Source organism: Lissotriton vulgaris, chromosome 9, assembly GCF_964263255.1.
Source record: "Lissotriton vulgaris chromosome 9, aLisVul1.2, whole genome shotgun sequence".
Taxonomy (NCBI): Eukaryota; Metazoa; Chordata; class Amphibia; order Caudata; family Salamandridae; genus Lissotriton; species Lissotriton vulgaris.
In genome coordinates this window covers 1240332313-1240358030 of record NC_141697.1, presented here as the reverse complement: position 1 = coordinate 1240358030, position 25718 = coordinate 1240332313, and the positions used below count along the sequence as shown (strand labels likewise).

The following is a 25718-nucleotide window of genomic DNA, read 5'->3' as shown; positions in this document are numbered from 1 at the left end:
AGCAAGGGGGGTTAGAGCGGGAGACAGCAAGGGGGTTAGAGCGGGAGACAGCAAAGGGGGTTAGAGCGGGAGACAGCAAGGGGGGAGGGCAGGAGACAGCAAGGGGGGAGGGCAGGAGACAGCAAGGGGGGAGGGCAGGAGACAGCAAGGGGGGAGGGCAGGAGACAGCAAGGGGGGAGGGCGGGAGACCGCAAGGGGGAGCGGGGGAGAGCGGGAGACAGAGGGGGAGAGCGGGAGACAGAGGGGGAGAGCGGGAGACAGAGGGGGAGAGCGGGAGACAGAGGGGGAGAGCGGGAGACAGAGGGGGTGAGCGGGAGACGAGGCGCCTGCAGCAGCCTCGAGACGCCTCCAGCGGACACGAGACGCCTGCAGCTGCCACGAGACGCCGGCAGCGGCCACGAGACGCCTGCAGCGGCCACGAGACGCCGGCAGCGGCCACGAGACGCCGGCAGCGGCCACGAGACGCCGGCAGCGGCCACGAGACGCCGGCAGCGGCCACGAGACGCCGGCAGCGGCCACGAGACGCCTGCAGCGGCCACGAGACGCCGGCAGCGGCCACGAGACGCCGGCAGCGGCCACGAGACGCCGGCAGCGGCCACGAGACGCCGGCAGCGGCCACGAGACGCCGGCAGCGGCCACGAGACGCCGGCAGCGGCCACGAGACGCCGGCAGCGGCCACGAGACGCCGGCAGCGGCCACGAGACGCCTGCAGCGGCCACGAGACGCCTGCAGCGGCCACGAGACGCCTGCAGCGGCCAACGAGACGCCTGCGGCGGCCAACGAGACGCCTGCGGCGGCTAACGAGACGCCTGCGGCGGCCACGAGGCGCCTGCAGCGGCCATGAAACGAGAGGCAGCAGCAAGTGCCCTCTGGTCCCAAGAAAAAGCTTCAGCATAAAGCCTCGCAGACTCAGTCGGAATTGCAAATATTTGACCAGTTTGTGAGTTTCACTATCGAACTCAAGTTTGTTTCAAGTTGGATAATGAACTTGTGGTACAGAAAAGTGTGTAATTTGAGAAAAACGTTCAGATATATATATATATATATTTTTTTTTTGTAAATACCAGTTTGATCCCCAAATCCCAGTATGCTACACATTAACAGACTACCATCTCCCCATGGATGCCTATTAATGCCAAGAGCTACCACTACTAAACCACACCAGTATGCTGCAGACGGTGGCTGTGCACAGTGAGGCCTCCTGCAGGCACCCAGGTGGCACAGGTTGGCAGAGCACTGGCACTCCATGGCATCGACTGGGCTTCCAGCCGGTGCCCTGCTCCTCCGCGGTACAACTTCATGCCACCTCAGGACCTGCGCAGCGACTACAGGGGGCTTCAGCACCTAGACCCCTGCAGCATGGGACCCAAGAAGTGGACGGTGCCAGGGCCACGCGCCAAGGGAACAGTCCGAGGAATTAAATAAGTGTAAACAAAAGAGCTGCGAGGCAGAGGGGCACCTTATCACCAAACTGGAGATCAGAGGCCACCCCTGCTGGTCCAAAAACACATATGAGGATTTGGGGCTTCTGGAATATTGACAGAGAATGATCCCAAAGAGGCAGAAAAATAGATCCAAAAAGAGGAGCTGAACTCTGAGGTTTCCACGTGGTTCTGGCTGAATCGGCTAAGAGTGGGATCTTTTCACCCAGAGCTGTGGGTGCTTGGAAGAGGCGGTTTCAGCAGAGCCGACACCCAGGGACCCTGCACATTCACATCTGTACACATCATTCAGTGGCCCCGCAGCTCAGCAGGGCCCGCCTCTCACCTCTATGTGATGCAAAGATCTGAAGACGGACAGGTCAAAGGGCAGCAGGTGCTCCTCGATGTTACTGGTCCCAACTGGGCCCCTGGTGCCGGAGACCTACAAATAGAAAAGGAATATGAGCATTTCTACGCGTACATCCATGTACGAGGGGCTGTTCAGAGCGAGACACTGGGGAAAGTGACCAACAGAACATTGCACAAGAACTCGGTAATAAAAGACAAGGGGCACAAGTAAAAACCACGTCCAATAGCAACAAATAAGGGATGGCAGAGGGTCCAGTCTGGGCAGAGTGGGCGCAGCTTCCCAGCCATGCCAGGGCACAGCTTCGCCAGTCATGCCAGGGCCCAGCTTCCCAGCCATGCCAGAGCACAGCTATGCCAGCCATGCCATGTCCCAGCATCGCCAGCCATGCCAGGGCGCAGCCTCCCAGCCATGCCAGGGTGCAGCTATGCCAGCCATGCCACAGCTTCCCAGCCATGCCAGGGCGCAGCTTCGCCAGCCATGCCAGGGTACAGCTTTGCCAGTTATGCCAGGGTGCAGCTCTGCCAGAGTGCTGCTACGCCAGCCATGCCAGGGGGCAGCTTTGCCAGCCATGCCAGGGCGCAGCTTCCCAGCTATGCCAGGGCACAGCTATGCCAGCCATGCCACAGCTTCCCAGCCATGCCAGGGCGCAGCTTCGCCAGCCATGCCGGGGCGCAGCTTCGCGAGCCATGCCAGGGCACAGCTTCGCCAGCAAAACCAGGACACAGTTTACCAGCCATGCCAAAGCTTTACCAGCCATACCAGGGCACAGCTTTGCAGTCATGCCAGGGTACAGCTTTGCCAGCCATGCCAGGATGCAGCATTGTAGTCATGCCAGAGCACAGCTTTGCCAGCCATGCCAGGGCGCAGCTTTGCAGTCATGCCAGGGCGCAGCTTCGCCAGCCATGCTAGGGCGCAGCTATGCCAGCCATGCCAGGGTCCAGCTTCGCCAACCATGCCACAGCCCAGCATCCCGAGCCATGCCAGGGCCCAGCTTTACCAGTCATGCCAGGGCCCAGCTTCCCAGCCATGCCAGAGCACAGCTATGCCAGCCATGCCAGCCATGCCATGTCCCAGCATCGCCAGCCATGCCAGGGCGCAGCCTCCCAGCCATGCCAGGGTGCAGCTATGCCAGCCATGCCACAGCTTCCCAGCCATGCCAGGGCGCAGCTTCGCCAGCCATGCCAGGGTACAGCTTTGCCAGTTATGCCAGGGTGCAGCTCTGCCAGAGTGCTGCTACGCCAGCCATGCCAGGGGGCAGCTTTGCCAGCCATGCCAGGGCACAGCTTCCCAGCTATGCCAGGGCACAGCTATGCCAGCCATGCCACAGCTTCCCAGCCATGCCAGGGCGCAGCTTCCCATCCATGCCAGGGCACAGCTATGCCAGCCATGCCACAGCTTCCCAGCCATGCCAGGGCGCAGCTTCGCCAGCCATGCCAGGGCGCAGCTTCGCGAGCCATGCCAGGGTGCATCTTCACCAGCCATGCCAGGGCGCAGCTTCCCAGCTATGCCAGGGCGCAGCTTCCCAGCCATGCCAGGGCGCAGCTTCCCAGCCATGCCAGGGCTTCGGTCTCTGTGGCAGGCAGAGTCAAGGTTCCTTGGTCCCACTCCGTCCGGACTCTGGGACAGTGGTCAGTTCAGGGATGGACCCCCCCCCCCTGCCCACCAGGAGGACTATACAGAGGGCATTTTTATTTTTTGTAGGAGGAGCATCTCAAACATACCCTATAGTATGTGGTCAGTTTGAACCAGATTTCAGAAACAAGGACAGAGGGCGACAAGAAGGTGGGAGACCGCATCCTCAGGACCGTTTATTGTGCAATGATTTATTTTACAGCATTACAGTCCATACTTAGACCCTCATGCGCACACTTACATCACGCACAATTAAAGTTTGAGGCGCAGAGAGGGAAATAAAGTGTGTCGGTCAAGAGCTGGGAGTACAGCTCAAAACCCCAAATTAACATGCACGTTGTCCTAAAGGGTCAGGTGCACGTGCACCCTGCAGCAGGCAGAGACCGGGGCATCAGCCTTGAGGCACATCTACCCAGAGAGGTCACGTCGCCCACGGGCTCCATAGCTGGAGTCAGATGAAAGGTGGGATTTTCATATTAAAGACTTTCTGTTCACGATGGTCTTTCCAGTCAATAAGAGGATTCCAAGTGCTCTTTAAAAGTGTATTAATGGAACCTCTGGACTGGACACAGCAAGCTTAGAGGAAAGTCTTGATTCTACTAAAAAGAAGCAAATACATCATCCTTATGATCATTGTGAAAAGTCAGCCTGGCACATGAGGTGCCAGGCTAACTGGGCAGGAAACCTATTGTCTAGGCCTCCCCTGCCAGAGTTTCGACCAGCTGCAGGAGGTTAGACTCGTGTCTGTGGCAGCAGCATCCATTTTGTGATGCTGAGGCTCTGGTTAACTTTAAACGGGTTTACCAGTAACTACATGTCCTTTCCCTCTGAAGGGTGGAATGCTACCCCCGCCGCCAGGACTGGTGGGAGGGGGGGTAGTATTCCAAAGTGTTTGACATCAAACACGACATGTTTTGATAAAGCCAAACCAAAGTTAGCATTAACCGCGAGGATTATAATGCACTTAAGAGTATATGGGATGGCTATATCATAGAACAGCTATAAGGAGATGGTTCCTAAAGCTGCAGAGGGGCTCAACTCATGCTAGGGCACCCGCTCACATGAAACCAAGCACTCTACCTCCAGGATTATCGAGGTCTGCCATAGGAGTGACTTATAGGTGAGCAAGCGCTGGGAAACCCACTGCGGGTAGCTGTGCGCTATACAAGTTCAAATACATTTACATTTACATGTGTCTATATATGTATATAGGTATATAGATATAGGCATACTATATCTAAGTAAGAGATGAGTACACCACCTTACCCAGGCTGTGTGAACAGACCGGTGGTGTCAGTTTGGAAGGCAAACCAGGGGTGGCACAATACATGCTGCAGCCCCTGGTAGGCCTAGGGTGCACCTATGCCCTTGGTACTGTGGGTACACTTATACAGGGGCTCACAAGGGTGACCCAGTAACCAATCTGGTATGCACCTAAAGTACATGGTATCAATTTAGAGAGAGAACAGCTGGGCTGCGGGTCTGATTAGCAGGGCCACAGACAGACTAAAGTCGATAAACCAGAGAATCACAGCAAAAAGTGGGGGTGAACATAGGAAGCAGACCCTACTCTCCTACACTCACTATAAGGAATAAAGTACCCCCTGCAGTACATTACAAGGATATTATTGCAAGTTACAGAGTAGCTCCAAACTCACATAAAGGACCAATCTACTCCACTCTATGCTGCGATGCTCCACAATATACTCTGCGACACTCTGCGCCGTGACACTCCGCAACACCACTGACATTAAGCCCTGCTGAACAGCAGCCATGCTGATGGACAACATGTCTAAAACATGTTGACAAAGCCAATAGCTCTTGCATAGACGATACCGGCTGGCATTGCCAATGCTGGTTTCCCCTCTGCACTCTCAGAGTTGGAGGGCCTGGGCCAGAAAATGATTGCTCTTCGAGGAAGGCCCTCAAAGAGGATAAATTAAAAAACAATTTCTGGACAGTAAGGGATAGCCGGCCCGATCAACTACCAGGGGACAGGCAAAGAATGCTGCACTTTGGAATGCAGCCTCTAGATGGCGCTCCCGTGTTAAAGATTTACACCGTTCACTGGAGAGTGAAAAGATAGGTTACAAAATATTCGCTGCACAATTGAAGTCGGATTTTCTTGTCTACACCATGCATGGATGAGAAAGAATTAATGTGTAATGACAGAAGGTGCACTGTCAGTGTAACATTAACACTTCTGCATTACAAGGGAGCAGATGACATTTCCCAAACACCAATAGGAAAGAAAGAGACACAAAAATAAGTCATAGGGGCAAATCAAAACTCTCATCGACATTGTCCAATGGCTGAAGGTTCCTGAGCCAAAGGAGCGAATGGCTGAAGGAGGCTGAAGTTGATGATTGGAACGTCGAGAGCTCCATTGAAGGCAATGGGATGCTCCGGGCTTCTAATGGCTGGTAGAAGCCCGGAGCTCAAACATGGCAGTGTTTAACAAAGGCCTAGCGAGCCCGAGGGGTTTTAAATCCCTTCCGGCCCCGTGAGGCCTTTGTGTTACAAGTTAGAACATTCTGCCCTCCAGGGGCGTAATGTTCTAATAGTCTCAGACAGAGGCGCAACTAGAGCCAAAGTTCGGGGGGGCTAAGAAAAAAATTCGGGGGGGGCTGAACCTTTAATTAGTAGGCAGAGTGGATCTGCAGGGGCTCCAACAAGGGGTGAAACAACAGCAAGGCCTAATTAACATTCAAATGGTCTTTTAAAGACCTGTGAAACGTTCGGGTGCGGCTCTGTGTGTGCCCAGGATCGGTCTCATCCCGGGCTGCCACACACGACAGGGGGGGCTGAAGCCCGGTGAGTTCAATGGGTGTTGCGCGCCTGGTCTCAGAGCCCTCCGTATCGGTCTCTACCGGCCATCAAAGGTCCGCTCCCTTGTTAAAGGTCCCCGCATTTGGCTCAGGCCTTTAACTCTGGAGCGGACCTTTAATGGCAGGTAGAGAGCGCTACATCAAGCTCTAAGGCTATAATAAAGCCCCTTGGAGTAACTGAGTTTATTGGTACATATATAGTGCAAACCTAGCTAGGAAGCAGAAGTGCTGCAGATGACCAGGGTGGAATGGGAGACAATCTACAAGGTTACAGACCCCAAAATAGGGATTACACAAATGCAATTCAAGCATTAGATTTCACATTCTTAGGGAGAGGAAGTGATTTGCGGAGAATCACACGATGCTGAGACAAGCTCCAATGCTGGGATTCGGACCTCATTCCCAAGTTCCAAAGTCAGCAGCTCTCGCCGTCTGTGTACTCCAATCCGTTCCGGAGATGTTCTTTGAGCTTTCCTAGCTTCTTGTGTACAGACCGGGCGGCCCCTTATCACAGGCAGTTCTTTGGGGATGGGGCTGTGTGGCTGGTTAGGTCTCGCCTTGGCAGCGCATGCACTGTCCCTTCAAGGCATGCTGTATCTACTCTTTGGTCTTCAAGCACGCTCATCGTTTTTCATTTGTTCTTCTGTGTGCTTTTCGGATATCCTTGCTTTTCAGTGGTGCCTCGCTCTTATTTGTCCCTCTGTTTAGTGTTTGGTTCCCTCCCATGGATGCTGGCCCGATCACATGTACTCGTTCCCTTCGGTTTACTTATTTTAGTTTTGGCAGACTATTTTTTTTTGTGACTCGGCTCGTTATTTTGGAATGTTGTGTTTCTGTTCAGCTGATGGCATTTTTCAACCACAAGGTATTGTGCGTAAACAGTCTGTTTAATTACTTTAGAAGCCCAAACAGCTTGCTTTTCGATCGGCTCGTGTTTTCGGAATGTAGTTTTATTTAGCTCAGCTGACGGCATTTGACATTTTTCAAGCACAAGGTAGTGTGTAAACAAACGTTATTTAATTAATTTAGAAGCCCACACTGCTCTTATTTTATTGGCCTTCTCAATTTTCTCTGACTTCAAAGTGTTCGAATTTCCCCTCGCTGCTTGTTGCTGTAGCGAGCCTCGGTCACCAGACCTTCAGTAGCCCAACCTTGCAGTACGGTTAAGGTGGTTGATCTTCGGCATCTGTAACTTTCTCCTTTTTAAAAATACAAACATGAACTGAAATACAAATATGCATATGTGTAAATGAGTACATAAGATGTGGCACTTTTATACAGTTCTTTGGAGGTGAGGGCTCTCTGCCAACAGAAAACACAAAAGCAAATTAAGCAGTCCATCTAGTTCCATGCCGCGAGCCGCACCTCTTCTTTGTTAGGTTTGTTTGCGACATGTAGTGCTCTCTTTTATGACAGCCAGTTACAAACTGGGACTTTGGGCTTCCTGTACGGATGGAGTGTTAGTAGGAAGACAAAGACGCAGGATTTGAGCAGCGGTAGGGCACCGGACAGGTGGGCGTGCTTTTATTGAGAGGTTATCGCAGAGGGCTACTCATCTTTATAGATCAGGGGGGCCTAATTTCCACGATTCACTATTAAATTGGATTACTTTGAAGTCGGTGCAACTCCAGCGGACTTACTCACAGTTACAGATCACAAGGGTTATTTTCTTTAAAAGAGCTCAATCCTGTAGGTGAACTTTACGATTCATGTGCCACGCCTTCGGCTTCTGCTCTAAGAAACAGACCCCACTCTACACCGCAAAGAGGGCGAGAGCTGGTCAGCTCGGTTCTCGTGTCCCTAGGGGTCGCATGCACTATGCTTTTCATGTCTCCCACATACTTTTGTTTGTCTGCTTGTGAGCATCGCATGCTCAGCTCTGCTGTGACCCCATGCAGTGTACTCATTTGTAAGCTCTGCTCATGCGGTACCCGTTTTTCGGTTTTAATAAACAGTTCTCAATGCAGCGATATAACGGGAGGTACTGAAGCCCACCACATGTTAAAGAACAGACATTTTTAAAGTGAATTCATCATATTTTAACTCAGTGCTTGTTGCATGGCTTACATACCAAACATTTTCAGGGGTCGGCTCCTCCCCGGGCTCTTAGAGCCCAGCAGACCCTCCGCTCGGCTCTGGCGTGCCTCCCTGTTAAGTGGTTGGCTCGCACACAAACAGTTGTGAAGGTCCAGTGACCGCCTTTACTCACATCTCTGATTATTTAAAAGCAAGTGCCAAGAGGGTACACACCTTTAAGTACTTCAGTCTACACGCAAAGTCCAGGATGTGGCCCAGATCGGTCTTGGCATCTCCGCTGGCACAGGTGGGTCGCCCCTGGCGCAGTTGCTGGGTGACTGCATACAACTGAAGTGGGCGAATGCTGAACACCTCACCCGCCAAAAGCAACTGCTCGCCTAGAAGAGAAAGAGATGTCTGAAGAAAGAGAGGAACACAGGCACACAAACACGCCCACATGTACATACACAGACACACATGTGCACACACACACCCTCCCACATGTATGCACATGCAGACACACACACACACACACATATGAACCTGACCACATAACCCACACCCAGCCCTCCCTATCACGTGAGCTTCAGATGCAGCACTTGAGGGTCAAGCATCTCATTTACTGCGAACTAATGTAAATATTTCAAAACCTTCATATCACATCAATGCAAATATTGAAAAATGATTCTATATGTTCAAAGGGGCGGTGGAGAGGGCTCTGCCTCTCCATCAGGTATTTAGATTCTCTTCTTTCCACTACCCTTAGCTTAGCCTGAGCGCCATCAGCAGAGGAAGGGGACCCACATGAAGCAGAGGTGTGGGCAGTGGATTCACAGGAGGGAGAGGTGTGGGCAATAGATTCACAGGAGGTGCCGGTGTGGGCAATAGATTCACAGGAGGAGGTGGTGTGGGCAATAGATTCACAGGAGGAGGTGGTGTGGGCAATAGATTCACAGGAGGTTACGTTATGTTATGTTATGACGGCTTATAGAGCGCATGTCTGTCCCAGCTAAGTGGGTCCCGGCACTGGTAGCAGAAAACTGCACAGCTAGTGGCCAGAAGGCAATTTACAGCGGAGGGAAGAGGAATGTTTTGACAGCTTGACGGAAAAGCAGATAGGTCTTTACACTGCGGATGGAAGTGGGGAGCGCGTTCCAGATTTGAGGCCAACACACGGAAATAGCGCCCTCCACCACGGACCCTCCTCACCCTAGGGACAGCCACAAGATTCTGTCCCATAGAACAAAGAAGGCGGGAGGGGGTGTCGAAAGTATGCAGATTGGCCAGGATACCAAGAGATGAAAAATTCTGGATTTTGAACGTAATGCAGGGGGCCTGGAATTCTATGCGCTTGGCCACAGGCAGCCAATGGAGGCGACGGATGGCATTAGAAGTAGTACACCTCCTAGGCAGGCTAAGGAGAGCTCGGGCCGCCACATTCTGAACTCTTTGCAGTCTGACAATTTCGGACAGGTGGGCCCCCAAATAAAGGGAACTGGCATAGTCTAGTTTTGACATAATCAAAGCCTGGACGATAACCTGCCTGATTGGGGGAATCAAAGAAACCCAACAGTGGTTTGAGCCCTGCATTAGCCCAAAACAAGTCCCTGCCACCTTCTTGGATTGGGTACGAAAGCTAAGGGCGTTGTCAATCCAAACCCCCAGGTTTTTACCACCTGTTTCGGGGCAGGTGACAGTCCCAGCGAGGCAGGCCACCAGAGCTCACTCCACAGCCCAAGTCTCTCCCCACCAGCAGTATCTCAGACTTGCTGGCGTTAAGCTGGAGACAGTTGGCAGTCATCCACCCTGTGACAGCCTCAAGATCGCTGCAGAACTTACAGACGTCCCGAGGATGTCGTCGGAGAGTGTTGGTGAGTGGGCAGTAGATTCACAGGAGGCAGAGGTGTGGGGAGTAGATTCACAGGAGGCAGAGGTGTGGGGAGTAGATTCACAGGAGGCAGAGGTGTGGGGAGTAGATTCACAGGAGGCAGAGGTGTGGGAAGTAGATTCACAGGAGACACAGGTGTGGGCAGTAGATTCACAGGAGGCAGCGGTGTCTGCAGTAGATTCACAGGAGGCAGAGGTGTGGGGAGTAGAGTCACAGGAGGCAGAGGTGTGGGGAGTAGAGTCACAGGAGGCAGAGGTATGGGGAGTAGATTCACAGGAGGCAGCGGTATGGGGAGTAGATTCACAGGAGGCAGAGGTGTGGGGAGTAGATTCACAGGAGGCAGAGGTGTGGGGAGTAGATTCACAGGAGGCAGAAGTGTGGGGAGTAGAGTTACAAGAGGCAGAGGTGTGGGGGGTAGATTCACAGGAGACACAGGTGTGGGCAGTAGATTCCCAGGAGGCAGAGGTGTCTGCAGTAGATTCACAGGGGGTAGACGTGTGGGCTGTAGATTCACAGGAGGCAGCGGTGTGGGTAAACAGCTTTTAGTTCACAAGTGGAACAACGCATGCCATAAAAACGTGGTCATTACAACGACCGCGTTACTTTGTATATTGTTACAACGCAAGTAGGAAAAACGACTTGCCTTGAGGGAGAAGGTGGTGTTGGATTTAAAATCCAACACCTTCCCTAGTGTCCGCACAGACTGGAGTTGGAATAGTAAATTATACTATTCCAATATCCAGCGCCCCCTACAGCAAGTCGTTGTTCCGACTTCCGTTGTAATGGTATGCGAAAAAAAGGTATTTATTCGGCGGTGTAGGCAGTAGATTCACAGGAGGCAGCAAAGTCATAGCAGGCAGGCATCAGGCATCAGGGTGAAGGAGGCAGAGGTTTAGGCGGTAGAGTCACAGGAGGTATGTGCGTGATGTAAGGTGCTCCGACACCCTACACTGGTATGAGAGGTGCTATGAAACGAATGAAATACATGTGAGGGGGGGCTATGGAGAGAGGAGGGCCACTGTTGGAGGGTGATCGTGAGGGAAACATTAAAGGGCCCCAACTAGGATAGTCGCACCCTGGTGCACAACAAGGTCATCATTTATTCTGCTTGAAAAGACAATACAATTGGATATATAATGACAAACGTGTTGTAGAATGCATGATGTTTGTCCAAATTGTCTTTTGGAGGGGGAGGGTGTGAGAAGTTGGCCTGGTGAAGAGTTCCGGTGGATCCAAGGGTGGATCTGGAGTTGTGAAGACCTGAAAGCAGAGGGGACAATGTTCAAAGTCACTAGCCAGTGACTACCGTGGAACCAGATTGGAACCAGGCGATGTCGGGTGCAAACAGGCGTTGAGGTGTAGCTTCTCTCTGCAGCCATGTGGACACCAGGGGTCGAGGACGTCCAGGAGTCGGTCACGAGCTGTCCCAAGCAGGCTTCTCGCTGTTGGCGGTGTCGGCGACCTGATCGGAGCAAACAGGCCTTGGCTAATGCAAGCCACGCAGGAATCGAAAGATGCTTAACACTCGGACCAGCAAGGCCAGAGCGAGTGCTCCTTTTCACGGGAGCTTGGGCAAGTCTGGAGCAACCAGACCCACAGTGTAGTTCGTCAGTTTCGTCGCCAAGATGGCCGCTGACCACGTGGCTAGTGGCCGTGATGGCGCGTTGAGTGGCACAATGCAAAAGGGCCCCACGCAGATCGTGGAGATGCTGGGGGGCTGATCTTCGGTGCAGGGGCTGCTCGGTGGTGGGGGTTCTCAGTCCCCAAAGCACAACGTCGAGGATGCCTCGGTTGCTGCGCAGTCAGCTTTTCGAGTGTCTTTCACGAGGTCCGGTCCCACGTCACTCGGTGCCTCCACGGGTTCCTTCTTTGCAGGGACTGTGGATCGGGCTGTGAGAGGTCTGGGAGTCTGGGTCTTGTCGGGCTGGGCTCTGGCTCCGGCGGGAGGCGGCGGCAAAGCAGACGTCGAGTTGCTGGTTGGTGCCTGTGTTCACAGGGTGGCCACTCTTAGGCCACAAGGGAGATTCTCTTCAGTCTTCTGAGCAGCAGAATGTCGAAGTCCAGTCTTCTTCTTTGTTTAAAGTTGATTCAGGATGATCTGCTGTGCAATGGCACTGCTCCCACTCTTATTCCCAATCTGAGGGGTGTGTTATATCCTGATCATCTCTTTCCCTGCTGCTCAGCCTGTGTGTGTGATGTCATTGGAATGTTCCTGTGTGCATGGTTTGAATGTGTAGTCAGTTTGATTGAGTGGGCTGAGCAGCTGGATGCTGCTCCCGGTGGGGCCTCCTTCTTACCTTCCTTTTTACTAATTTTAACCAATAAATACCTACTTAAGAATACCAACGTTTACTGGATCTACTTACATAAATAAGTACTTTTATGAATGCAATAATGGCGACGAGGCAGAAAGAACTACGTGTGCAGGAACTACATTTGAAACATGGAACTACAGAGATGAGAAGTAAAATTTTTAAAAGAAGACAAACAAGGCTTTTGATGCCCCACCGGTGTCATGTCACATCTGACAGCCTACTGGAAACATCTATAAAGGTATGTTTCAAGCGTTGGACTTTGTGGAGCTTATTGAATTTTAAATTGGCAGATTTATTAACAAGAGCGTCAAAAGTTCAAGCTATGACTGGTGTCAGAGTTAAAAAGTGGAAAACTTAAATATATTTCATGCTACGATGTTCTGAACCCAACTTAAATGACTATTTATATTATTAAGGGCAAAGATGTGAACCCTTCAGCAATTTATCTGAAGCGGCTGTTTTGTTTATAAACCTTTGAGGATAATTGAGACCAATTACTGGATTAGTTCAAAGTGTGGATTGTAGCTGTCAAACAAATGAGCGGCGTTTTTAAGGAAAGAAACTTTATTTGTTCAATTCATTGCCTGCAAGTATGGTGTACAGGCTGCGACCTTTTTCCACTCTGAGGCTTCCGTTTTCATTAAATTGAGAAGTTAATTGGAGCAGTGTTTAGGTGGTAATTGGTGCCAGCGCGCTCAACTAAACGGAGCTGCAACATTCATTGAACTTACTTCGCTTTTCATTTTAATCTCTGACACTCACCGTCCAGTTTGGGGATGACGGTTGAGTTGTCAGTTGGTCTGCAGCGATCCTTGCCTTTCCCCTGCTTCAGGCTGTGTGATGACGTCTTCTCAGTGTTTCGAGGAGTTGGCGAAGTGAGCTCTCCTCGCGTTCTACTTCCGTGATGTCAGCCTATAGGTCAGCGTTCTACTTCCGTGATGTCAGCCTATGAGTCACCGCCTCTGTTCAAGCATATTTTCGCAGTGAGCCATCGGGCGAAGACGTGACAGCGTGATATTTGCTGCGTGCTGTCGTCATTTATCAGGCGTTTTCCGATGTGAAAGACACTTAATGCGCTGATGTCGTCCTGGATCGAGCGTTTTCATTCCTACAGCGTTTCTGACATAAAGCTTTTCCTTTCTGGGTGCCTGCCATCGTGTTCATCATCGTGTCACAGCGACTGGCACGCTATGTTGTTTTTATACCCTGCAAGTCTCTGGGATGTTTTTCGTTTATATTTCAAGAGACAAGGTACTGTTTATTTATTCAGGTCTCACAATTCACAACGTCTAGCATGACAACGGTGACTACTTTTATTATTTTAGTTTCTTATTTTTCATCAGTCGCTATTTATATATATATTGATGTACATGTTGTGTTCTGAGTGATTTATGGAACTGTTATGTGCTGAAATTGATGAATTAGTTTATTTGTGTTCTGAGTGATTTACTTGTTTACTTTTACTACATGGAACTGTTATGTGCTGGCTTGGGCGCCGATGGCGATGGTCGCCTGAGAGCTCGGCTCCGGGACTGAGCCCGGATTTATCCTGTAAATCGGAGGCTGCGGGGCACCCCAGACCCCGCATTCGGCTGAGCGGACCGTCGGAGACCTGCCGGGGCCCTTGGTGGGGCTCGAACGAGGGTTGCTCCGGAGTACAACCGAAGTTTGCGGAGTCGCGGAGTGCGCCCCAATATGGCGCCCGGACTTCTTTGTCCCCCTGGCCGGACCCACTGACTTGGAGGAGCGTCGCGAGCGGCGCCTTGCGCCCAACTTCGCCATCCTCGACTGCTCTGTGCACTGGCTGCCTATTGGATTGGATTTTCACGACGACTTTGCACTCGGTTGGGTGGCCGGGCGGATGCCCACGTTGTAGGGGACCCCGGGAGCGGACGCCCTGTGATCCGGGCGGTGGCCCGTCTCGCGACTCCGCACCTAGCTACGTCTTCCCAGCCAGCCCACTTCCATGGGAGGCGCGACACCTTGGCGCTACACATCATCCAGTGGAGTTGGAGACCCTCACCCTGGATCTCTAGCGGGTGAGCGGGCCTGCTTGGCACGGCGACGGCTGTCTCCGCCCCCTCATCGGTGCCCTCGGACGCCGTGGCGGTGGCGTGAGTCGAAGCGGAGAAATCTCCACAAGCCCTGGAGACGGAGATCTCCTATATTCGATCTGAGGACCAGTAGCCGGGAGGGTCGTGGTCGACACCTGCACCCGGAGACGCCTACCCCGGGACCTTCACGGAGTGCCCCCGGCGACATGGGGAAACCTAGAGGAGCCAAGGGGCCCACCCCGACCGCCTCGGACTCGGAAGCCCAGGACAAAGAAGAGCTTGGGGACCCAAAGAGTTCTGATGGCGCGTCGATGCAACGGCAGTTCGACCGCGTCCTAGAGGCGATAACGACCACGAGATCGGCCCTTCAACAAGACATTGCCCAGGTGGCGACGAGCCTAGGTCTCCTCAGAGCGGACCATGGCAAACTTTCGGACCGGGTCAAAGAAGTGGAGAGCTCGGTGAAAGCCCTGGAGCCGGCGCAGCGAACCTTGGCTGCGACGATGAAGGATGCCCTGTCCCGAATTGCGTCCCTGGAGCAGAGAGCGGAGGATGCGGAAGGCCGCAACAGGCGGAACAACATTCGTGTCGTGGGCCTCCCGGAAAAAAATCGAAGATGGCGACATGGTGACATACTTGGAGGCCTGGCTCCGCGACACGGTGGCTCTGGAGGGGCTATCCTCCTTCTACACTCTGGAGCGTGCCCACAGAGTCCCAGCGCGGCCGCCGCAACAGGGACGCCCCCCGAGGCCGGTGGTGGCGCGACTGTTGCACTTTCGGGACAGGGATTTAATCCTTAATGCCGCCAGGCGCAATGGTCCATTCAAAGTAGCGAACAGTCAGGTGAACATCTTTCCGGATTACACCTACGAGACTCAACGTAAGCGTTTCTCCTTCCTGGCGGTCAAGCGCGAGCTCAGGAGCGAGGGCATCCAGTACTCGCTTCTCTACCCTGCAAGGCTCCGCATCATAATCGACGACAAAACTCAGTTCTTCGACACCCCGGAGGATGTCTGTGCCTGGCTCGAGCTCTATAGAGCAGGGAAAGATGGTTTCGGCTCCTCGTCCCAACAGGCAGATGAGCCGGAACAGAGGCGGCGATCCAGGAGGATCAGGAATCGCCGCGGCCGCACGGGAGGGCCCTCCACTGCAGAGACGTCGTCGGAACGGAGGGGAGTGCTGGAAGTGTTGTCGGAGTTGTCGGGTGCACGGGACGAAGCTATCGAGGAGGAGGACAACCTGGGTGAAGAGGTGGCACCATCGGACTCGGAGGACTCAGTGACTGATAGTGCCCATACACCGGTGATCACACCGAAATCGGTGGAGGACCTTTTGGATGGACAAGGGTAACGGGGTTCGCTGCCCTTTTTTTTGGGTGGGGGCCCGGCAGGGGGGAGGCGGTTGCCGTCCATAAGTTGCTGACAACGAGGGGGGGGGGGGGTGCCCCTGTTTCTGCCCCGGGAGGGTTGTTGACACTGGTTAGGGCTTGCAATAGTCCTGGTGGCCTAAGCGTCGAGGGCTCACTGCCTCCGCCCAGCCCGCACCTGGCCCTTAAGGCCTTCCCACGGTGGCGACCGTGGGATTAGTTGGGGTTATTGGGTTGCTGGAAGGCGAGGTTTGGATGGGATCTAGATGGTATAGTTTGGGTCCTGTTCTGGGGTGGGTGGGTGAGGGTTTGGTTCGTTCTTGGGGGGTTTGGTTTTGGTTGGGGGAAATGGCCGCCATCAGCGCTGGGAGGAATGATGTCTTTTTTTTGTGGGGACCCGGAGGGGGAGACTGTGCGAGAACATTATGGGACAATGGCTGATGTTGCTAATTTGAAATGTGTCACTTGGAACGTAAGGGGGCTTCATACTATGTCCAGGCGCCACAAGGTCCACGCTTATTTAGTGCGTAGGGGAGTGCAAATGGCGCTGCTGCAGGAAACTCATCTGAACAAGGCGGAAGGGGCGGCGCTACAGCGTAGATGGCGGGGGCAGGTCTTTTCCACCTCGTACTCCGCTTATGCTAGAGGGGCGCTAATATGGATCAGGGCGGGGGTCCCCTTCCAGGTCACGAGATCAGTGGTAGATCCGGAGGGGCGGTATGTGGCCATCTCGGGAACACTGGGAGGGAGGGACTTGAACGTTTGCTGTGTGTATGCTCCTAACATGGACCAGACTGCCTTCCTTTCCGGGTTGTCGGGCTCGTTGGCCCACTTCTTCTCCGGGCCCCTTCTGCTTGGCGGAGACTTCAATTCCGTAGTGGACGTGGACATTGATCGCTCGCATCCACCGCTTCCCGATTCCCCGGTTCGTCGCACAGCTAAGGGTCGTCAGGATTGGCAGACTCGCTGGGGTTTGACGGACATCTGGAGAGCGCATCACCCCGCAGCTCGGGATTATTCGTATTTCTCGAGCCTTCATGAGTTACATGTCAGACTAGATGGCTTTCTGGGGTCGCCCGAACTGGTCTCGGCGGCGGTCCGATCCGAGTACTTATCCAGGACCATCTCGGACCATAACCCCCTCCTGCTGGACCTTCGCTGGTGCCCCGGGAGGCCGGCGGTGCCCACCTGGAAGCTGCAACCCGAGACCCTTGAGGACAGTGTTTTCAGGGCGGACCTGGGGGACAAGGTGGTGGAATTTTTTGCATCCAACGGCGGCACCGCGAGTACCAGAGCGTTAGAGTGGGATGCTTTTAAGGTAGTGGTGAGGGGTTATTGTATCTCTAAAAAGGTGGGCATGAGGCGGGTTATCCTGGCTGACTTAGATGCAGCGGATCGGAAACTCCGCGAGCTTGAACTTCGGCGCCCCGGGCACCCGGAATTGCAAGTACCAACGGCGGAGGCGAGGGAGAAGGTGGCGGCAGAGGTCGAACGGCTCCGCTGTTTTGACTATAAGGCCTACACAGTCCGGTCCATCGCAGAGGGGGACAGATCGAGCGCGTTGTTGGCGTGGTTGGCGAACCCTACGCGCCAATCCCAATCGACGACAAGTATGCGACAGGCGGACGGCACCGAGGTGCACACCCAACCGGAGATTCTTAACTGCTTCCGGCATTATTACGAATGTTTATACCGTAGTCGCTCCGCACGAGATCCTGACCGACTTGAGGATTATTTACGTCCACTGGAGCTCCGCACGGTGGAGCAGGAAGTGGCGAAAGCCCTGGGATCCGACATTGAGCTGGGAGAGATCCGTGGGGCCATCAAACGGATGGCGAGAAACAAGACCCCGGGCCTAGATGGCCTGCCGGTGGAGTTCTATGCAGCTTACGCTGACCTCCTAGCCCCTCGACTAGTGGTGGTCTACAGGGAGGCGAAGAGGCTGGGGCGACTCCCGAGCTCGATGTGTGAGGCGTTGGTGGTTCCTCTCCTGAAGCCAGGCCGCCACTCGTCCGACCCGGGGTCTTACCGTCCCCTATCGATGCTGACGGTGGACTATAAAATATTGAGCAGCATCCTGGCCTCGAGGCTGCTGGGACACATGAGTTCCCTGGTACATGTGGACCAAGCTGGTTTCATCCCACGACGGAACACGACTATGAATATCCGCAGGTTGTTCCGTTTGCTAGGGGAACCATTCGTGGATGCCCCGTCCCCGGTCGTCCTGTCGGTGGACTTAGAGAAGGCTTTTGATAGCCTGGAGTGGGACTACCTCTCCACGGTACTGCGGAGATTCGGCCTCGGGGAGGGCTTTGTTAGGTGGACCGCGGTTCTATACGCCTCCGCGTCGGCCAGGGTCCGGGCGGGGCCACTGATCTCCTCGCGGTATCCGGTAGAACGAGGCACGCGGCAGGGTTGTTCACTGTCCCCACTTCTCTTTGCGCTGGCGGTGGAGCCACTCGCGCTGCACCTTCGATCGGGAGCCCATTATGCGGGCTTGTGGACGCCTGCGGGCCCGCATGATGTCTCACTATATGCGGACGACCTGTTGCTCTTCCTGGAGGACCCGATCGACGCTTTACGTGGAGCGGCGGAGGCGCTTACGGAGTTCGGGGAGGTCTCGGGCCTACGTGTGAATTGGCCCAAGACCTGTCTTTTTCCGGTACGCAGGGGCACTCCTGCCCCTGCCCTGAGTAGGGAGATTAGGTGGGAACCCGACTGCTTTAAGTACCTCGGGGTGTTTGTTTATCACGACCAACCTGACCTCCTAGATGGGAACATTGCCCGCAGCATTCGGGCACTCCGAGGCTGCATGGCCTTTTGGGCCACGCTGCCGCTTTCGGTGGCGGGACGGATCGCCCTGCTTAAAATGGTGGCGCTTCCCCGGCTATTGTACTATTTCCGGACTCTACCGATCTGGGTCCCACCGGCCACGTTTCGACTGCTACGCTCCATGGTGGTCGGATTCCTCTGGGGATCGGGCCGCCGGCGGGTGGCCCTCAAGACCCTGATGAGACCGAAAGACGAGGGGGGGCTCGCGGTGCCGGATTTTGAAAAGTATTATCTGGCGGCGCAGCTCCAGACCTTCACCCAGGAGGTCGCCAGGGAATTCCGGGGCCCGGAGGACGGGAGGGGAACGGGCATGGCCAGGCATGTTCTATCCTTTATAGCGCTGCGACAGCGATTGGCCCTTCGGGACTTGTCGATGGAGGAGCGGACTATCCGCCTGTGTTGGAACCGGGCCCACGCCCGGGGCCAACTGAGGATCCCGTACGCGCCTGAAATACCGTTGGGTATGTTGACGGCCCTCCCCCATGGAGGGGATTGGTCGCGCTTGGCGGCCTGGGAGGATGCCGGTTTACAGCTGGTTGGGGATTTATACGAGGACGGAGCGCTCTTGTCCTTTCAAGATCTTATTGACCGCTTCGAGATCCCCCGTGGTGACTTTCTGCTACACTCGGCCATTATGAGAGCGATCCAGGCACACTGGAAGAACGGGCAGGAGGAACCCCCCTTATCTCAGGTGTGCCAGTACGTGATGATGTCGGCGGGCACGGTGAAGGCGGTCACTTGCCTCTACGGCAGGTTGATTGACGAAGGGTTAGCTCCTCTCACCACTCTCAGAAACCGTTGGGAGGAGGACATTGGTAGGGAGATCCCGGAGACGACTTGGTCCCAGTTGGTGAGACGAGCCTGGAAGGGCACTCGCAACGCCCGTTTCCAGCTGGTACACTATTACGTTCTCCATAGAGCGTATCTAACCCCGGTGAAAATCCGGCGATATTTTGCCACGAATTCGGCGGCATGCCCCAGATGTCCGGCTCCGGAAGCAGACCTCCTACATATGTTATGGGCATGTCCAGGTCTGTCGTCTTACTGGCGGGAAGTAGAGACGACCCTGGAGGAGGTGACGGGGAGAGCCTTGTCATTCGATGCGGCGGTGGGGCTCCTGCACTGGTTCCCCCATACCCCCAGAAATAAAATTTCTAGTAAATTCGTCGACCTAGGGCTCCTCCTGGCTAAGCGAGAGGTGACCAGGAACTGGAAGGCACGGGTTGGTCCGACAGGCAGCAGATGGCACAGTGAGCTTTTGAAATGGGCGGAGGGGGAGAGCGCGCTGAGATATCAACTAGCTTGGAGGCAGCGTAATGAGAAGGCGCAGGAGGCCGCGCTGGAATGGGAAATGTTGGTTCAGGCCCTCAGGGATTATTGTGCCCCCAGCGACTCGGAAAGTGAAGGAGCGACTCGCCCCGAGTCCCGGTAAACGATTGTACTGATGGTCCTATTGCTTTCCCCGTGGGTCCCATGGCAGATCCTGTATAGGTAGCTCCCTGGCGCTGGTGGTGGGGTGGGGTGGGATTTCTTAGCTTAGTAGTTCTTTGTGGGTGGGGGTTTTCTTTCCTTTTCTTTGGGTTTATAGGCTTGTTTAGAAAAGCAGATGACGGACAGTGTATCATCCGGACCAGCTCAAGCATCCTACGGATCCCCCTCTGTATTTCGCCGCCCGACCCCAGGGTTGTGGGCCGGATGGCTGTGTTCGGGATTGAAGGTGGGGGGCCAATGGGTCTTATACTGTTGATACTGCCTATGATACAAAGCTGGTCGATACTGTAACGATTTACTAATTCCTGCAATAAAAATATATTTAAAAAAAAAAAAAAAAATGGAACTGTTATGTGCTGAAATTGATGAATTAATTTATTTATACTGTTTGCTTATGAGGTCGATTTTAATGGTCAGGTTTTACTATGCTGAGTTGTGGCAATGTTAGAATTTATTTATGGAAATGAACCACATTTGTGCTCAATTAATTTGAGGCGTTCATTAAGTTGTTGATATTCATTGATGCTGATTTTTGATGAACCACTTATTTAATAGTGCTCTATTTTAAATAGAGGAGTTCACACTTTACTGCGATTAGTCGTGCAGAGTCTACATTTATTGCTGAACTTTGAGGAGTTCAATGCTAGTGTGTATTTTCTTGAACTTTGAGGAGTTCAATGCTAGTGTGTATTTTTGGATTTGTTGCGGAGCCACATAAGTGCTCATGGTTTGAGGTGCTCCAATTGTTTGAGATCAAATTATATGAGGTTGAGTCCTCATTTCTGTTTATTCATGTTTTATTTTCCTGAACCACGCATGTGCTCTATTCAGTTAGAGGTGTTCAGTTATAGAGAGTCGTTAGGTACCCATCTACCCCATGCATTAGGTGTTATGCGCTTTGTTCTTTATACCTTATTTAAGTGTGTTTTGGATAGCGAGGTAACTCCTACGTCCTAAATTTGTTATTCTATTGTGACGCCATTTTGTCTAGTTTGATTCCCTTATTATTGCTTTTCGTGACAGTCTGGCCAACTGCCATGTTTGGTGATATTTTGGGTTTTTGTTTGAGATGGGGGATGGTTGGTTGTTATGTGATTCCTCTCTGGTTTTGTGCGAAAAGATATTAGTCCTTTCTTCATCTTTTATGCAACAATTGTTATGTTATGATATATTGCTATTTCATGATATATTATTTACAGTTATTCATTTTCTATGTTGACTGCTTATTTGAAATCCTGATTTTGTCACCATCGGGACATACTGTATTTAGTTTCACTTTCTCTCTTTTGTTTTCATTGTTTTAAAAGAGGGAGATGTGTTATATCCTGATCATCTCCTTCCCTGCTGCTCAGCCTGTGTGTGTGATGTCATTGGAATGTTCCTGTGTGCATGGTTTGAATGTGTGGTCAGTTTGATGGAGTGGGCTGAGCAGCTGGATGCTGCTCCCGGTGGGGCCTCCTTCTTACCTTCCTTTTTACTAATTTTAACCAATAAATACCTACTTAAGAATACCAACGTTTACTGGATCTACTTACATAAATAAGTACTTTTATGAATGCAATAGGGTGGATCACCTACTAGGTCCCTCCTCTGGGAGGAACCAGGAAGGGGGGCGGTTACACCCCCTTTCCTTTGTCCAGCTCCTCGCCAGGCCTGGGTCTGGAAAGTCTCAGGACCGGTTTGGACTGGCTTATGCACGGGGACACCTTGTGTGCCCCGGGCATGTCTGATTCTATTCAGCCCTGTCCTACCCAATACACAAAACCCTGTCTGGGGTGGTGCTCGCACCTCCCAAGGCAGGAAACCCTTTGTCCAAGCCTCCCTCGCTGGAAGGACTCCCAGCAGCAGGAGGTCAGACTCGTGTCTGTGGTGGCAGCATCCATTTTGTGATGCTGAGGCTCTGGTTAACTTTAACCGGGGTTAAGGCTACACACATGTCGTGTCCCTCTAGAAGGGTGGAATGCTATCCCCGTCGACAGAACCGTCGAGGGGATAGTATTCCAATTCGTATGACACCTTACGCGACATGTTTTGATAAAGCCAAACCAAAGATAGCATATAACCGCGAGGATTATAATGCACTTAAGAGTATATGGTATGGCAATATCCCGGAACAGCTTAGGGAGTGGTTCCCGACAGCTGCAGACAGGCTCAGCTCATGCTAGAGCACCATCTCACATATGTCCAAGCACTCTGCCTCCAGGATTGAAGAGGCCTTCCAGAGGAGTGGCTGATAGGAACATATGTGTCCAGTTTAAGGTTAGATATAGGGATACTATATCTAAGTAAAAGGTGATTACACCAACTTACCCCAGCTGAGTGATCAGCCAGTTGTGTCAAATATGGAGGCCAGGCCAGGGGTGGCACAATACATGCTGCAGCCCCTGGTAGGCCTTGGATGCACCTATGCCCTGGGTACCTAGGGTACACTGTTACAGGGGCCAATAAGGTGAACCAGTTCCAATTGTGTATGCACCTAAGGTACATGAAGTCCATTTTAAGGAGAGAGCAATTAGCCTGGGGCCCTGAATAACAGGATCCCAGGCCAACTATGTCAAAAACCAGCTAAACACCAGGCAAAAAGTTTGAGGGTAACCATAGTCAGATATCCACCTTCCTACAGAGGGGGACCCACCAAACCCCGTGGTCAGGCCCACTCGCTGCACTCACTATGCACCGCACGGGGGATGGTCTGACATTTGCCAGGGCTGCTTTGGGTTCCCATTCCTGCCCTGAATGATGCTCGCTTGCTTTGCATGCTGGGACACTGCGTTGCAAAGTTATTTCATGACCACCACCTTTTCGACAGGTTTCTTCGGCCTGGTGGTTGCAGCTCCAGGATCTCATGAGAACTGATCAGTATGAGGCGCTCAGAAAACTAGATCATGTTCGTTTAGATGAGCCTGGATTCCTGGAAGAGTAACTAACAGGTGACAATGCAGCCATCTGATTGGCTCAGTCATCCATCTGTTGTTTTTAAAGATCCCTTTCAGTGCCCTGTAAACATGGTCAGATCCACTAAAACGTTTGTTCAATCCTGCCTGGATTGACCAATCCGCATATAGTGCATAACTCCTCACTCTATGGTCTTTTATGGGCTCTAAGGATACATCTGTCCAGTTGTTTGAAGTGTTCGCCCGACCTCCATTGGCTGACCTGTTAGTCACTCCTCAGAAGGGGGCTCGCTCACATCAACAAGCAAACATTCTCATTCCTTTCTAAGGCTCTTGACACAGAGGGCATCTGTGTGCCCATTGGAGACCCTAAGAAGTACAGGCTGAACTCCAGGTACCACCACAGTGAGCGACCAGGGCCCACAGGATGCACGTCACACCATCCGGACACCATGGAGGTGCCTGCGTCCGGAGCTGCGCGGTGGGCACCGGTGTGGGTCTTGCAGGCGGGTCTTGCAGGCGGGTCTTGCAGGTGCCTTCAAGAGGGTTTGAGTCATGGTTCTACCCCAAGCTGCTGAGATAGCCATGTGACCCCCTCATCCAGGCCCAGGACATTCACAGCCTCCAGCTCGGTCCTTGCCAGCCTGGTGCCAGCGCTGGGCACCACTGTCCCATGGGTGACACGCCACCCGAAACTGTTCACCATGACCAGTGAGTTCAGACTTACAGTCCGAGACTAGCTGGACTCCAGTGACAGCGCCTAGACGCCAGGTAGCCATAACCAGACACCACCAGAGCCACAAGCGTGCCAAGTATGGGGGGCTTCAGCTGTTTGAGTGGGCGGACGGTGGGCAGTTTGGGGATATTTGAGGTTCATAGCACCACACTCCGGAGGTCCAATGCTAAAGGAAATCAGAATCTAACCCCAGGCTCTGGCATCCAATCAGTGCAATTCACACATTCATCCGGTTCCGAAGCCCTGAAGCGTATCACTGTGCAAAGTTGTCCACAGGCTTCGAGGCGCCCTGTCTTTATGCGTCTTAACACCATCCTGTCTGGGGTCCGAACTCTAGCATGGAACAGTAGCGGCTCCTTGAAGGAGGGCAGGGGAGGGTCACGGTGGAGGGTAGTAAACTCTGGCATACGGCCGATCGGAGGCAAGTAAATAAATAAAGCGAATTACACTGCGCACACTGCAACGCCAAAAGGCGATCCCCTCGAGAAACCGCTACAGGCACGGACGGGGGCCCAGGCTTCTGGCCTCACTGCGTATCTTAGTTTTGCTGCACTTGATTTTTCACTCCCTGGTCATTAATCTTACTACAGCCACCACGGGCCGGGTGGACATTTGAGGAGAATGGTGACCTCAGACACATCCATTCTGTAGGACAGGAGGTCTGGTCTGGTCTGATCTGGGGGGCTGGTGCGGTTCAGGGGGGCGTCGGGGACAGCACCTCCGAACCAGGCAGTGAATTAATCACAAGCAGGCAGTGATTAGAGCAACATGTATGTCAACCTACTTGGTTATTTTAAGTCGTCAGGTGTTTTAATAAATCTTGCATAGTATAGGTGTAATTAATGTATGGTGTAAACGGGTTTGCATAAACTAACTTCATAGCATTGAGTAACACTTCTGGAGTAGGTGCACGTGGGGGTGTTTCTGGGTTTGAAAGTCTTGCACCGCCTTTCTACGGGTTACATTGACAGACTGCAACCATCCTTCTGAGACTCCTGAAAATCCTGCCTGAAAATCAACCACAATTACATCTTTACGGTTTCCCTCCCTTATTTTCAATGCACTTCTCTTCCCTTTCTACATTCTACTGTTTCTTCCATCTTAATTTCTCTTTTTTGAAACCATATCGCTGCAACCCAACGTCATCTATTAATACCAGCAAGCGCCTGCTTCTCCCACAGCCCCCCAGGGATCACAGCGGCCATTCAAGCCCCCACAGAAACTGGAGTTAATGCATGGAGTGGTTTCCTGTACAAGGCAAGACGGACTCCGAGACCAGTGGACTGACCACCGACGTGGGGTTCCAGGCAGCGTGGCACTGGACGTAAAGCGCTTCAATGCCTCCTCGGGAGCTCTAATTCACCAAAGGTCTCTTGCGCCTCGTACTGAGTTCCAGACCACGGCATGACCCTCTGAGGTTTGCCTCACAGGCTTTGGCTTTCTGGAGGGTGGGTTTTAAAAAGGAGTGAGTCTGTGTCCCCCAAAACTGGCACTGGCCCTGAAATGTATCTAGCTCACACAGGATGGGGCTCTCAGTGAAGAGGAGTGTACAGACTGACCTACCTGCAATGCCCTCCGTCCTAGGAAGACATGTGAGGGATCAGAAGTGGGGGATAGTATCAAACCTTCCTGGGTCAGGGACCGGTTCCACCGCTGCCTGCAATGCTGCTTTGAGGGGGCTCGGTGCGGTTTAGGAACTCCTACCCCCAGCGAGGGTTCCCCTCTCCGCGGCGGTAGCCTGGCACCTTCAGCTGGTCTAGCATTGGAAACCATCTACTGAAGTGAAGAGACTGACAGAGTCCCTCCGCACCCCCATGGGTCTGCTTGGAAGTATCCAACGGGGACTTGTGGGTACAGCATTCAACAAACCCGTCT

The 25718-nt window shown here is 53.0% G+C and overlaps 1 protein-coding gene across 1 annotated transcript in view; it reads right to left on the bottom strand.

Moving 5' to 3' along the window:
• Positions 1-25718, bottom strand: part of NISCH (nischarin) — a 173523-nt gene that overhangs the window by 95164 nt on the left and 52641 nt on the right. The window contains exons 5-6 of the mRNA XM_086939404.1: positions 8502-8665; positions 1768-1863 (exon numbers count right to left, since the gene is read on the bottom strand). Of these exons, the coding sequence (XP_086795530.1) occupies positions 1768-1863; positions 8502-8665 (260 nt within the window). The remainder of the gene's footprint in view (positions 1-1767; positions 1864-8501; positions 8666-25718) is intronic.